This window comes from Onychomys torridus, chromosome 3, assembly GCF_903995425.1.
Source record: "Onychomys torridus chromosome 3, mOncTor1.1, whole genome shotgun sequence".
NCBI classification, from domain to species: domain Eukaryota; kingdom Metazoa; phylum Chordata; class Mammalia; order Rodentia; family Cricetidae; genus Onychomys; species Onychomys torridus.
Window position 1 is genome coordinate 153,852,120 of NC_050445.1, and position 13,859 is coordinate 153,865,978.

The 13,859-nt window shown below is 42.8% G+C and overlaps 1 protein-coding gene across 3 annotated transcripts in view; it reads right to left on the reverse strand.

Annotated features, from left to right (window-relative positions):
* Positions 1–1,773: 1,773 nt before the first annotated feature.
* The window catches only part of St8sia1 (ST8 alpha-N-acetyl-neuraminide alpha-2,8-sialyltransferase 1), a 138,885-nt gene continuing 126,799 nt past the window's right edge, over positions 1,774–13,859 (reverse strand). For 2 of the 3 annotated variants that reach the window (XM_036180284.1, XM_036180285.1), the window contains exon 5: positions 6,062–9,235. In XM_036180284.1, the coding sequence (XP_036036177.1) occupies positions 8,749–9,235 (487 nt within the window). In that variant the 3' untranslated portion in view covers positions 6,062–8,748. Of the gene's footprint in view, positions 5,345–6,061; positions 9,236–13,859 lie in introns of those variants that run through there. The other variant, XR_004944442.1, reaches the window with a different exon arrangement.

Here is a 13,859-nt window from a genome sequence, read left to right on the forward strand (position 1 = left end):
CACACTACACATAAATGAAAAGTAATAAAAGATAAAATCTTAACATGTTCCCGATGTTGAAGATGGTTTCTCCGCCTCCCCGGTTTCTGCCCAGAAATAAAGACTCCTGTGACATAAACAAACAATAACCTTCAGTTGTCTGCAGAATGGAGACAGCAACAAGTTGGTATGTTTTCAAAATCTCCGAAGACTGCAGACTGTGAGTTAGAAATGAATTTGATCACCCTCTTTTAATTTCTCCTATCATCTCAATAGCCTATGACTTGTAATTATCCTGCTTTCAGGCTTGATGAGAAATCTTGAGCATGCATATGCCTTTGTGCTCTTACAGAGTAGAACAGCTGGAGTGGGTAAGATTTAGGTTGTGTGACCTGATGATAGTTGGTGACCGATGCTAAATATGTTTTCCTCACACTGTTAGGGTAGCCCACGTTTGTAGGACAGGTCTTCCCAGCCTGTGAAGTGACTCACTAAAGACCGTGCCTCACCTCCACTAACTCATGGACTCTTTCTTTCCAAAAATAGCTGTGGCCTAAAAGGCTACTGTGAAAACAAGTCAGACAATTAGTAAGATCAAGTGCCTTGATCAATTTCCAAGAAGTGTGTCATAAAGAGTGGACGGGGTGCCTTTCTTGATTCACTCCCTCTGAGGAACTGTCTGACAGAATTGGGACACAGAGCCCAAGGAACTGGGAGAGCAAAGCAATTACCTAAATGACTTTGACAGGAAGGTATATGTGGCCTCTCAAAGTCACCCACTTCGAACAGAGGAGGAGTCTCAATGTCTTGTCTCGTGTTAGCAATTAGTGAGAGTATCTCTAGACACACATACTGAAATGGACTCGTTACAAAAACAGTTTTATTGCTGGGGAAAAAGGCTCATGTGAATTAGTATTACTATGTAGATGCACAATTTCCTTTCTGCTTTCCTCTGCCTAAGATGAGTTATTTCCTGTGCTATGCAGTGTTTAATTTTTTTTTTTTTCAGTCTAGATAAATGGCTCAGGAGTTAAGAGCACGGACTGCTCTTGCAAAGGATCAGAGTTCAGTTCCAGCCTTCAAATGGTGGCTCCCAACCACTCAGAACTCCAGTCCCAGGAAATCTTCTGCCCTCTTCTGCCCTCCTCAGGCATTGCACCTGCATGGTGCACAGACATACATGCAGGCAAGACACCATCCACGTAAAATAAAAGTAAAAAACTTTAAAAATTACATTAATTCTTTTATTTTACAATTACTTATTATTTACTTATTTTATGCTTATTCACATGGCAAACATGTGGAGGTCAAAAGACAGCTTTCTTTCTACCATGAGGGTTCTAAGAATCAAATTGACGCCATCAGACATGGTGGCAAGCCTCTTCACCCACTGACACAGCTACTATAATCCTATATGTATTTTTTGCTTTAACTTTTGTATTCGATTTTATTTATTAATTTTGTGTGTATGTGTGCCTGTGTGGGTGCACATGTGCCACAGCACATGTGTGGAGGTCAGAGGGCATTTTCAGGAGCTGTCTCTCACCATGTGGACCCCAGTGATCAAACTCTGGTGGTCAGGCTTGGCAGCAGGCTCTCTTGCCCACTGAGCTGTCTGTCTCACCAGCCCTGTAAATTCCAGGCTTCTAAAGCAGTGTTCTTACTAAGCAGCACAACCTTCACTCATATCGGAAGTGTCCAGCAGGGCAGCCAAAGTAGGTACAAAGTGCATAGGGAATTGAGAAGGAAATAGCAACCCTACTTCATAGAAATAAAAGGACTTCACAAACTGCATTGAAAAGAATCCCATTTTATTCACAGGGTACATTTCCAAATATTCTCCAAGGAAGGGAGGTAGAGAAACTGAGACCAGTTAATCTTCTCACTGCTAGCCGCGGTTCATGATCACCGCAAAGAAAAGACAGTTTTTCCAGTGACCCTCTGGGCACATCACTGTTCATCTCAGCCAACAGATAGGCACCATTTTTTCAAGTCACACCATAAAAAGTACCAATTAAACCTATTTCCTTACCTGCTACATTTTATATAAAATTATTAAAAAGAAAAGAAATGAAGAGCATTGGGTTACCCCACACTTCCTGTCAGTCAAATTTGGCTTTAATAGGAGGAAGCCACTCTACAAACACTTCAAAGGTTGACTTCAATTTTATAATCTGACCTAAAAGCTTTATAGAATATTATATCCATGGACCAGTAGACACTACATGAGAAAGAATATTTAAATTTTCCTATTTTTACTCTTTCCCAACCTCTGAAAATATGCACTGATAGAACAGCTTGCACACCTGTGGAATCGTCTGGAATAAGCAATGATAGAGGCTAAAGGCAAAAATAGTCCCCCAATATTTTGCAGATCAAAGTATCCTGCATGGTAACTATTAGTCTAGTGATATTATTGAGTTTTGTAAAGATGAAGCAGGCTTTAGAGTCGTGTGTTGTATGTCTTTTCTCTCCCTTTCTTGTATGTAGTCTCTATGGTGCACCACGGTAGCCATCAGTCACCCTAACTGTGGAGAGAGAAGCCTGTCAGTGCTGATGACAGAATGGAAAACCGCAATAGGTTGGTTTCTTGCTTCTGTGAATACTGGAATTTTCTGGAAAAACATCCTTAACTCTAGGAATCTTCCTGTAGCTATCACCTAAAAGACCTTAGATAAATGTTCCACAACTGAGCAAAGGATATTTACACACCATTATCAGACTTCTCCAAGGCCTATATACTATCATGAATTTCTATAAAATAGTCCCATTTGCTACATTTAAAAGGGTCTTGCTGATGATAAAGGTACAAGTTGGACAGACATGGAAATATCTGCAAAACAACAAACACATGAAGGGAATATGTAAGTGGGGAGCCGAGCCAGGAAAAGTTAAGGCACCCTCTGCCACTCCCCAACATTACCAAATCAGTTATTTTCTATTTTCTGTGGACATAAATAATATAAGGGAGGAGGGAGACAGGGAGGGAGGAAGAAAGATTGAACTGAAACATGAAGGATAATGAATCTAAGTTGCCATCGCCTCTCTTGGGAATCATTGTGGGGACAGGAAGCTCACAGTAACTCTTGCTATGTGCAGTGTATAATGACCACATCTACCAGTCAACATCAGGGTGATAATTACCACCATCACTGTATCATCTTGACAGGAGAGCTAAATTATAACTCACTTTGAGAGTACGAACAAAAAGGCAGGTAACAGAGGGACATGGAGGTGTTTGCTTCTCTGAACGCAGGCACCCAGGACGGTGCCGCCTAGTGGGAAGCGCAGGAACCTGAGGCCTCCAAGACCTCCAAGATCCACATGAGAAAAGAGGTACCCGCTTCGAGACTTCCTTGCAACAGCCTCGCAATCCATACCCAAGGTCCATCTAGCATCTTTTCATCCTAACCCTAATGATGGCATGGCAATACACTTCCTTTCAGTTACCTTGAAACCATGCCATTCTTGCAAATGCATTCTAAGACAGCAATCCCTTCCTTCCTGTCTGCTGAGATTCCTTCTGAGGCTGAGACCCCTCCATAAGTCCTTTGCAGTGGAGAAAAAAAAAATCAATATTTTCTCTTAGTTCTCTTTTGGTTACATCTTTTCTCTATTGCATTTTTCCTTTCTGTTACTATACAGAGAAATGCAGAATTCCATGAATCCAGTTTTCTCTGTTTTGAACTAAGTGACACACATGTCTTGGTGTTTATTGTCATTGCATGAAGCATACATTTGCAAGTGACAGTTACCTGGAGGAGTCTACTGACACAGAAGTTAGAAAAAATATGATCACTATATTCGGGTATTACACCATAAAATCCTTGGACAACTTTGTGTCGTTGATTGAATCCCAAAGCTTCAATTGAAAAGCAAAACCAAGAAGGTTTTTAACACAGCACTGAGACTGAGAGTCATAGGCAAATGAGTAACCACAAAATATAATTCCTCTTTTGTGCCCTAACAAGTGATAGTCAAAGCCTTTGGCTCAAGTGATCACAATATTATAATTCATTTCAATATGTTTGTTTCTATGTGTTAAAAGAAGAAACTACAAAAATCAGCAACAGAGAGAAAACCCAAACAAGGAAGCAGAAGCAGGTGTCTTCCTCATTCAATGAGAAAGGTTAGATAGTGTGAATAGTATGAATGACCTTTCCATTCATACGCAAACATCAATCATTCATCTCTGGGATGTATGTGAAAATGTCAACATTAAGGCTGAGAATAAGGCAGATACTATTCATATTCGTGTGTGTGTGTGTGTGTGTGTGTGTGTGTGTGTGTGTGTGTGTGTGTGTGTGTGTGTGTGTGTGTGTGTGATGTCTACAAATTTAAGACTCTCCCACTTATAAAACATGGACTGTATAGGACCTCACATTTAAAGACTAAATGTGGACTCTGGGCTTCAGAAGTCCATGATTTCAGAGACACAGCACAGGAACTATGGGGTATTTGCTCTCTCCCTAGCTTTGGGGTTTCAGCAAGTTCATCTGTGTACACAGAGAATAGAGCTCTACTCCTCATGATCATATGCAGGGCTGCAACTGGGTCAAGGTGACCAGGCTCGGCTATGGGAGCGCCTTGATTAGCAAGTGCAAGCTTAGGCACTGCAGCTCCTAAGGTGAAGACCCTCAGTGCACTAGTGACTGATGTTCTCATTAGATCCCTCCTGATGAGGATTTGCCAGCAAAAACTTCCATAAAGTTGATATTTTTCAAGCATAGAAATTAAAACTATAGATGACTGGCTTCCCAGCCAAGAAGCGGAAAGGGTCCTACCTGACCATCTGCCACTTTACAGAATTAATTTTCTACCTTTATTAAGATGCATTTACTTATTATATGTATGTATATGTTCTTGCTTGCATGCAGTGTCCATGGAGGCCAGAAGAGAACACCAGATCCCTTGGAACTGGAGTGATAGGCAGCTGCACAGCTGCATGTGTCAGGAACTGAACTCAGGTCCTCTGCAAGAGCAGTCAGCACTCTTAAGGGCTGAGAAGTCCCTCCATCTACTCCCCCCCCTTGACAAAGTCATAAAAGTAAACAAGCTAGTTCAGGCACATGACTGCTATGCACTTTTGTAAAGCAATTTATAGTGAGTATATGAGTCCACAGTCAGTCTGTGAAAAGATCTTTCACGTACAAGCTTTATTTCTGGTGGGATGACTCACTTTCCACCTGGTGTAATTTTTAGTGAAGTGTGATTGAAATCAAATAGCAGCCATCCTCACTCAGGAGCTTGAAAACCAAAGCAATTTGCAAGCTGCAGTTGACTAGAATGGAAGTCCCTATGTGGGTGCTCCTTTGCAGTCTCTGCATCCTCTCCTGTCCCCCTATGAAGCAATCTCTCTCTCTCTCTCTCTCTCTCTCTCTCTCTCTCTCTCTCTCTCTCTCTCTCACAACACTGCCATGCATGCACACTTAAAGCACTGGTCTAATTGGTGGTAGAGAGGGGCATCATCCCTTGCCAGATGCACTGAAATGAATTAAATCCTTTTTATTGAACGTGTCTACTGTAGTGGATAGTCATCCCAGCCTTGGCCTGGAAGTTCCAACCTCCATTGAGGCTTTGGTAATGGTCACACCCACAAGGCAGGGCTGAGGGAGGAAGCTGAAGACCCAGGATCAAGAAGAGAGGGCTCTCTTGGTTCTGGGACCCTGGACGCTGGAGGTAGACAGAGCAGAGTTCTCCAGAGAACACCGCCGGACTGCACCATACCTTTGCCAGACCCTACAACCTACCCCTTCATTTGTAAGTTACCCCACAAAATAAACCTCCCTTTTAACTACGTGGAGTGGCCTTAATAATTTCACCAATATCTGGCACCCAATGCAAATCCCCTTCTGCCTGACCATTAAAGGTCAAATACATTAATGGACCAGGCCCAGAGCTGAAGGTCTTAATTTTAATAAGTAGAATTGAATAATAAACAATCTCTTAAGGGTACTACAGAATGTTCTACAGGACAATTCTGGAGAGGTTTCTATGTAGGAACATGTATTTTACTAAAAATAATGTAAATACATACACAGCTATACATGCACACACACACACACACACAGAGAGAGAGAGAGAGAGAGAGAGAGAGAGAGAGAGAGAGAGAGAGAGAGAGAGAAAATGCTACTTCTTGCTTAGCTACATCATCTAACCAAACACACAAAAAGTTATATATATAATACACCTATGAATTGTCACTATAAAATAATAAAGGTTGCAGCAATGCTGTTTGCAACATGAACACTGTGCCTATGTCCTAAAAGGCAAATAGTATGAGCAGTCAAGCTTTTCTTTTGGTTTACCTTGGGGTTTCTCAGTTTTCACACTACTAACATTTCTCTGGGTCATGCTCTGTGGTAAGTGGCTGACCTATTGCTATTGGACCACTCTCCATGGCTGTTCCCTACCACAAAGAGCTAGCATTCCTGGTCCTAACAACAAAAAATGTCCTCAGGTGTTGGCTCATGGCACCTGAGAGGGAAGGGAAGTCGGCGCAGGTGAAAGCACAGGTCAGCTGACAGTGTTGACCATCTCCATTCTGCAATGCAGACGCTGTGCAGAATAGCTTTACAATTTCATAGACTAAACACACAAATCTATTACATGGACCTGTTCCAGGAACTGTAGTGAGAGTTCAGACTCCCAGACAGCATTCTCAGTGAACCGTGATGTGCGGATTTTATGAGCTGCTTCTTTAGATTTTGACCAATTAATGCATTCATCTGAATGCACACTTAATTAATCTTGGTATTTGTTGTTTTCCTAGACCTTTTACACTTTTAATGAATCTATTGGTAAAAATATATTCTTTCTTAGGTAGTTACTAAATTCTAGTCACTCAAAACAAGGATTATATTCAGAGTTGGACAGACATGACTAATACAACTCACACTGCCTTCCTGATATACTGATGCTGCCGCACAAGACAGAAACCCTAAGCCAGCCCTGCACAGTGGTGAGCTTCCCAAACTCCTCATTCCCTAAACAGCACCACAACCTGTGCACTGTCCTGGCACCTAGTCTCAGTCCAAATGCTAATTTCTACAATAACCTGGATATTTAATCACATTTGGAAACTCCCTACCCCTAGATGTACAACTCTTCGATAACTCTGATATCTTGTAAGTTAGCCTTCTTTTTAAAGTCCCCTGTTTTCATAGACATGCTCAATATACTAAGTTTCTACCTGCACGGTGCAGTAGAGCTTGTGGGTCGATTTTACCTACATCACGGCAGCACTTGAAAGAATAAACGTGAGTCTTCACATCTCCTTGGAGCCTAACATGCCTCAAAGCACAAACACTATGAAAGAAGTCCCTGCTTGTCCCTTACCTACAGTAAATACACTTGGCTGTAATCTGCAAGCAGAGTACCCCTGTTGTGTTGTGTTAAAGCTTCTGTGCCAAGCTGCCCAAGCAGCCCCACTGCACACTAAGGAAATCCACAGCAAGCGGCTCCTACCTGCTCACTTGCGTGAGCTATGTCACATGTCACTATGCTCAAGGCCCATTCATGAGATTTGGGGGGGAGGGGCAGGATGAGTAAGAGAGTAGATTTCACTCTGGATTACGTATTTGAGGGTAAAGCGTGCACCCTGTGCTGGCATGCAAACTGACAGCAACTGCTGTGCCAGCTCCACTTACGTCAATATGGGATGGATTCTGTCCTTTCTTTCAGCTCTCCAATACCAGGCCATGCACACAGTTTTCACAGTCACACGAGAATAATCTTTGATTACTTCATAGAGTGTGTCAGAGCGTATGTGTCTATAGTCATGTGCACATACACACACATTATCTTGAAAGAAAACATTCATATGTGCACACACAGGAGTTATCTTGAAGGGAAATATTCATGTTAAAGAGGAAAGGGCCCCCTGCCTTCTGGTCTGTCTGCCTCAGAGACAAAGTTCTTACTCGCTGTGACCTACTTCACCTCTCAGTAAAGGAAGTGGCTCTTGCCACTGTACAAGTAAAGACTGTACTTGCATGTGTAGTCATTTTGTGAAAATAATAGCAACACAGCCAATGGGTTGATGTAATGGGGACCTAAAATTGAGTTTCTCTCTCAACTTCTGAGGAAAGGAAGTGTCTCATGTTATCTAGACTATGAATCAACACAGTCTAACTTCAACAGAGCTTCATGCTAAGTAGATAGACTTAACCGAAGAGGCAAGAAGCAATTCTTATTTAAAATTGTACTAGCGAAGGGGACTATAGTCAACATAGACTTATTTTAATGAACCACAAAAATCGGCAGGAAGGATTTTGTAAGTCTACCCCATCACCCACCCATAGCCCTAAACAGGGCAAAAATAAATAATACTTTTTAAAAACCTACAGTTCTAATGCCAGTCTCAATAAGACAGGTCTTTTAAAATGACAATGATGCCAGTGTATATTGACAGTCAGCAATACCCCAGCATCTCCCACATGCTGCCATGATGAGCCCCTCAGCCTCAGCAATTAGAGTTCATCTGGTCCTTGAATTGCATCTTCTAGATTTGAACCACAGACACGTGATCTGCCAGCATTGTCTCCTTGGTGTTGTCCCTGTTGCAGATCCACAGCACAATATAAAATGTTCCCCCAGAACATTTTACTTCTTATTGTTCTCCAAGCCAACATCAAAAGCAAAGTTTTGCTTGAGTTTTTGTTTGTTTCCTATCGTGCCAATCCATGACATACTTGGCCATTCCTTTTAGAAGTCACATAGAAAACCTAGCAAAAATACCCTGCCCAGTCCTTTCTTATTTTATGATCCCTAGGAAGTGGGCTGAAGCGATGGTTCCTCACATGGGTCTAGCTGCATCCTCAATGCACCAATTTTATGAAGGTACCAGAGTTGGAGAAATTCCTCAGGCATGGCATGGAAGCCTGAGTAGGGCAAAACATTGTCGTAGTAGTGGTGACTAATGGGCTCCTCCTGCATATTCACAGAGAAGGGCCAGAAGCCATAGATGGCCACCTCCTCACAAAGGCCCAAGGCTGCGCTCACCAGAAAGAGTCCTGTAGACAGGCGCTTGGCATGGATCCCCCTACTCTTCCAGAACTTTCCAATGTTCCGCAGAAAGTTAGGGTTAGCAAAAAGCACTGTTTGATTGGCACCAACATCTTTCAGTGTGTAATACACACGAAGAGAGGGCTCTGTTCCTGTCTTCATAGAGAAGGCAGGCATGTAAATAAAGCTGTGGTTATAGATCTTCATGTTGTCCACAAACGTCTTTCTGGACCACAACAGGTTTTGAAACCTATGGGAAATAAAAGGCTCAATTAAACCTTAGAAACACAGACACATCAAAGCCCACTCACTCTGTCCTCTGCTGGTTGAAGTCCTCAAACAGAACACATACACACACACACACACACACACACACACACACACACACTCACACACACACACACACATCAATTCACTTGAAACTTGTCATCAGATACCTCGACTCATCAAACAAGCCTACCTTGAATTCATTAATGTCCCTTAAAGAAGCTGTCCTAAACTAGCATCAGCTGTATATTGTGTTCTTGCCTAGTATGTAAAATGATTCAACATTCATAAATTTGTAAAGATTGGATTGCTGGCTGGGATGGTGTTGGTGGCAAAAAGCTGCATGTGTGGTCTGATGGGAACAAAACTGGTTTCCTCATCTGAAGATTAAAAAGAATCACTTGTAAGACAACTTTCCCCATCAAAATCCCGTGCTCTAGAAGTCTTCAGTTGGCCAGTGTTTTGTGAGACTACACAGGGAAACTGGGGCCTGTTGCTGTTGCAGCTCCATGCAGAGAGCTGCCCACATCCCCTTCTGGAGAATTCTTGCCTCTGCTCAACTAGGGCTTCCTGTGGAGAGAATCTCTGATTCAAATGGATGCAACTAAAATGTATGGAAGACCTCCTATGTGCCAGACATGAGAGAAATACAATGAATAGCTTGTTTGTGATCTCACTTACCTTTTATTGATCTTACATGTGCATGTACGTATAGGCAGACTGCACATTATGGGGTCAGAGGGCAACCTCAGCTGTCAGTCCTCACCTTCCACCTGGACTTTCAGACAGCGTTTCTGGTCCTTGTTGTTTGCCACTGTGTAAGCCAATCTGGCTGCCCACAAAGCTTCTGGGGATTCTCTCGTCTCTGTCCCACATCTCACTATGGGATTATGATGTCTGCTGCTGTTCCCAGGTTTATGTGGGTTCTGGACATTTGAACTCGAGTCCTCATACTTAACTCACCAAGCCATCTTCTCAGGCCAATGCCTCATTTTTAAAATCTATTCTTCTCTCATATATTATACCCTGACCACATTTCCCCTCTTTCCACCTCTCCCAGCTCCCCCACTTACAACCTTCCTCCTCCCTCAGAGCCACTCCTCATCTGCTTCCCTTCAGCAAGGAGCAGACCTCCCGGTGACATCAACTGAACATGGTGTAACATGTTACAATAAGACTAGGCACAAACCTTCATATCAAAATGCTTCGTGTTTCAAGTCAAGAAATCTTAAGTCCAGTTAAGGAACCAGAAGTGTAACAAATAGAACATAATGTTCCAAATGCCACCCTTGATAGATCTACCAAGTACCATAGGATGCAGGAGGAAAAAAACGTATCAGTCATGACTCGGAAGAGAGAGTGAAGTCAGAGAAAGCTAGAGAATGGATCACACTTCAAGGCATTGTGCTAGGGAAATGAGAAGAGAAGAGAAGAGGAGAGGAGAGGAGAGGAGAGGAGAGGAGAGGAGAGGAGAGGAGAGGAGAGGAGAGGAGAGAAGAGAAGGTCCTAGGGAGGAGTGCACAAAGTGCTGCCCATTTAGGAAGGCTAGCTGTTCCTGGAACATGAAAGACAGGAGTAGTTCGGACAGTGGCTGAAGATAAGGCATGTTGTAAAAATATCTTCCATATCTCTGCTATGTAGATCTTATTGTCACCCTGTGGTGAGGAGGCCCTTCGTGCCCAGTGACTGCCTACAGTGTGTATCACAGCATCCGGCTGCCAAAGGTGGAGGAGATACACTTAGGAAGTAAGAGGCTGGCAGCTGGGAGACCAGATAAGACACTGCTGATGCAGTAAAATGAAAAGAAAGGGGAAGGAGGGAAGGAAGAGGAGGAGATGGGAGGGGCAGAGAGGGAAGTGAGCAGAGGAGAGCAATGAACTAGTACAGGACTTCTTAGGTCAGTTGCCCTGTCTCAGGTTCTCTGTGGATGGAGCAGCAGCGTCTATGGGAATGGAGTCACAGCTAGCAGAGGCAAACTGGGTTTACAGATATGTGAGATTCACTGTGAATACAACAAATCCAAAGTACTGTGGTAGTCATGATTCTTAATCCACCAAGAAAGGAAGAGATGCTTCTCAAGCCCAGAAGGATGACCTCTTAGATTCTGCACATCCTTGACCTAGAAACCACATGAGCCATTTCCCCAGGGCAACGACCAAGGGAGAAGTCATGGTGGTGTCTCCAGGTAGTCACTTACCTTAGGGCAGTGGTTCTCAGCCTTCCTAACGCTTCAACACTTTAATACAGTTCCTCATGTTGTGTTGACTCAACCATAAAATTATTTTCTTCGCTGCTTCATAACTGTAATTTTGCTACTGTTATGAATCACAATGTAAATATCTGATATGCAGGATATCTGATATTTGATTCCCACAGGCTGAGAACCACTGCTATAAAAGATTCTAAGGAAACACAGTCAACCATTTTCTAGAGTGGTGCCATCCTCTGTTGCATGAATTCCCAAGCTGGACACGGGCTCGGCTCAGCAATTCTATCATGTCTCCTCTTGCCCATCCACATCTCTGCCCTTCCTAAAATCACAAATGCCTTCCCAATGATGCAGAAACACCACACAGAGGACCTAACTAGTAGGTCCTTGTACTTTGGCTAGAATAACCTACAGAACTTGCTCGTACCCCACTGTCTGGAGTTCTGGTCCATGGGTGGCCTTTTATATCCATCACTCTCTAAGTCTAAAATCACTCACTTAGAAGACGCAATGGTTAATCATCATTGCTAATTTGAATGTATTTATATTCACCGTGGAAACACACTTCTGTGTTTATATATGAAGGTGTTTCCAGAAAGTTTTGTATAAGCAGGGAAGACTTACCCTGAATGTGGGCAACACTAGTCCATGGGCTGAGACCACTGACTGAATGCCGATTCCACCACAATGGGCAAACCCTTCCTGAAATTGCTCATGCCACATATTTTTTTCACAGTAATTAGAAAAGAAGCTGATACAAGGGAACATCCGTGTTTTCTGTTCATCAACGTCTCTTTCTGCATCCCTCACTGCCTCCTCCTCCCCTTTGCGCCCCAGGACCAGCTTTGTGCCTCTTCTCAAATGCTCACGCTCTGAGGTGGATTTCTCAACTTTAACCTTCCCCTTCCCCATCTTTAGGGAATCACACTCTTTGGCTTCTAGACATAGGAACTCCCCCACCAGCTTTATTGACCAGTATTTGGCAGTTCAATAAATGTCTTTATTCTTAGTATACAATGCAATTTTGGTGCACGGATACATGTGAAATGATTACTGCAATAGTTAGAATTTGATTAAAAAATAGTTCTTCTTGATATACCCACCCTGTGAGTTACATTTTGTCTCTCTTCTGACACCAGTATCCTGGCACAGTTAGTCTCCTTCCACCATCTTTCTGATTTACTATGCTGTGGCTCCATTCCCAGCATTCTGCTCCCCCAGGGAACTGATTATCTGTATCCATAGTGGGCTGCACCATCATGGGGAACTGCAGGAGATGTCCATAACAGCAGGGCATCTGGTGTTACTCCTATCTCTGAGCTGATTGCTTTAGGAGGGGACAGTCATTTCTCTTTGAGTTTTAACTTTGAAAATGAGCACCATCTTGAATTTACTACAGTCTTAATTTTCTTCATGCTATATGCATATTATATTTTGGGATTTTTAGTTATTCCATTCTTCAAGCAGTAACATCAATTAAGAACTCAGTTCAGAGCCAGTGAGATGGTTCAGCAGGGAAAGGTGCCACTGTAGCATGAATCTTAAAAGTTCCTATTAATAAAAACAAACCTGCGGCCAGGTATTGGGGTGAATGCTGAATGATCAGAGAAGCAGAACAAGCCACAGCCACCTCACCTTGCCAGTTCCTTAGTTGATCCTGTTTCCTCACACTGGAAGCCTGAGTCCTTATCCAAAATGGATCTCAGCTGAACTGTGCTGCTCAAAACCTAAAAGCTTAACCAGCCAAATGCTTCTAGTTTCTGGTCCTCACGCCTTATATATCTTTCTGCTTTCTGCCATAACTCCCTGGGATTAAAGGCTCACTTCTTGGAATTAAAGGTGTGTGTCACCATGCCTGACTGTTTGCAATGTGGCCTTGAACTCACAGAGATCCAGAGGGATTTCTACCTCTGGAATGCTAGGATTAAAGGCGTGTGCTACCACTGCCTATCCTGTATGTTTAATATTGTTCTGTCTGTTCTGTCTCTGACCCCAGGTAAGTTTATTAGAGTGCACAATATTTTAGGGAACACAATGCCACCACATGCTACCACCAAGCCTAACAGCTGGAGTTCAGTTCCCGGAACTCACACAATTCAGGGCCAGCCCCACTCCCACAAGTTGTCCTCCGGCCTCCACATGCACACTGTGGCACATTCACAGACACACACACACACACACACACACACACACACACACACACACACACACACACACACACACACACGCACACAAAATAGGTAAATAAAATGTAATTTTTAAAAAAGAACTCAATTCAACTCTCTAATTATTTGTTGTCTAGCTGATGTAGTTAATATTTAATGACCAATAGTGTGTAACAGTGTTGGTTTTGAATTTTACCCACTTGTACAGTTAAATTAGCATGATGGAAAAGCAG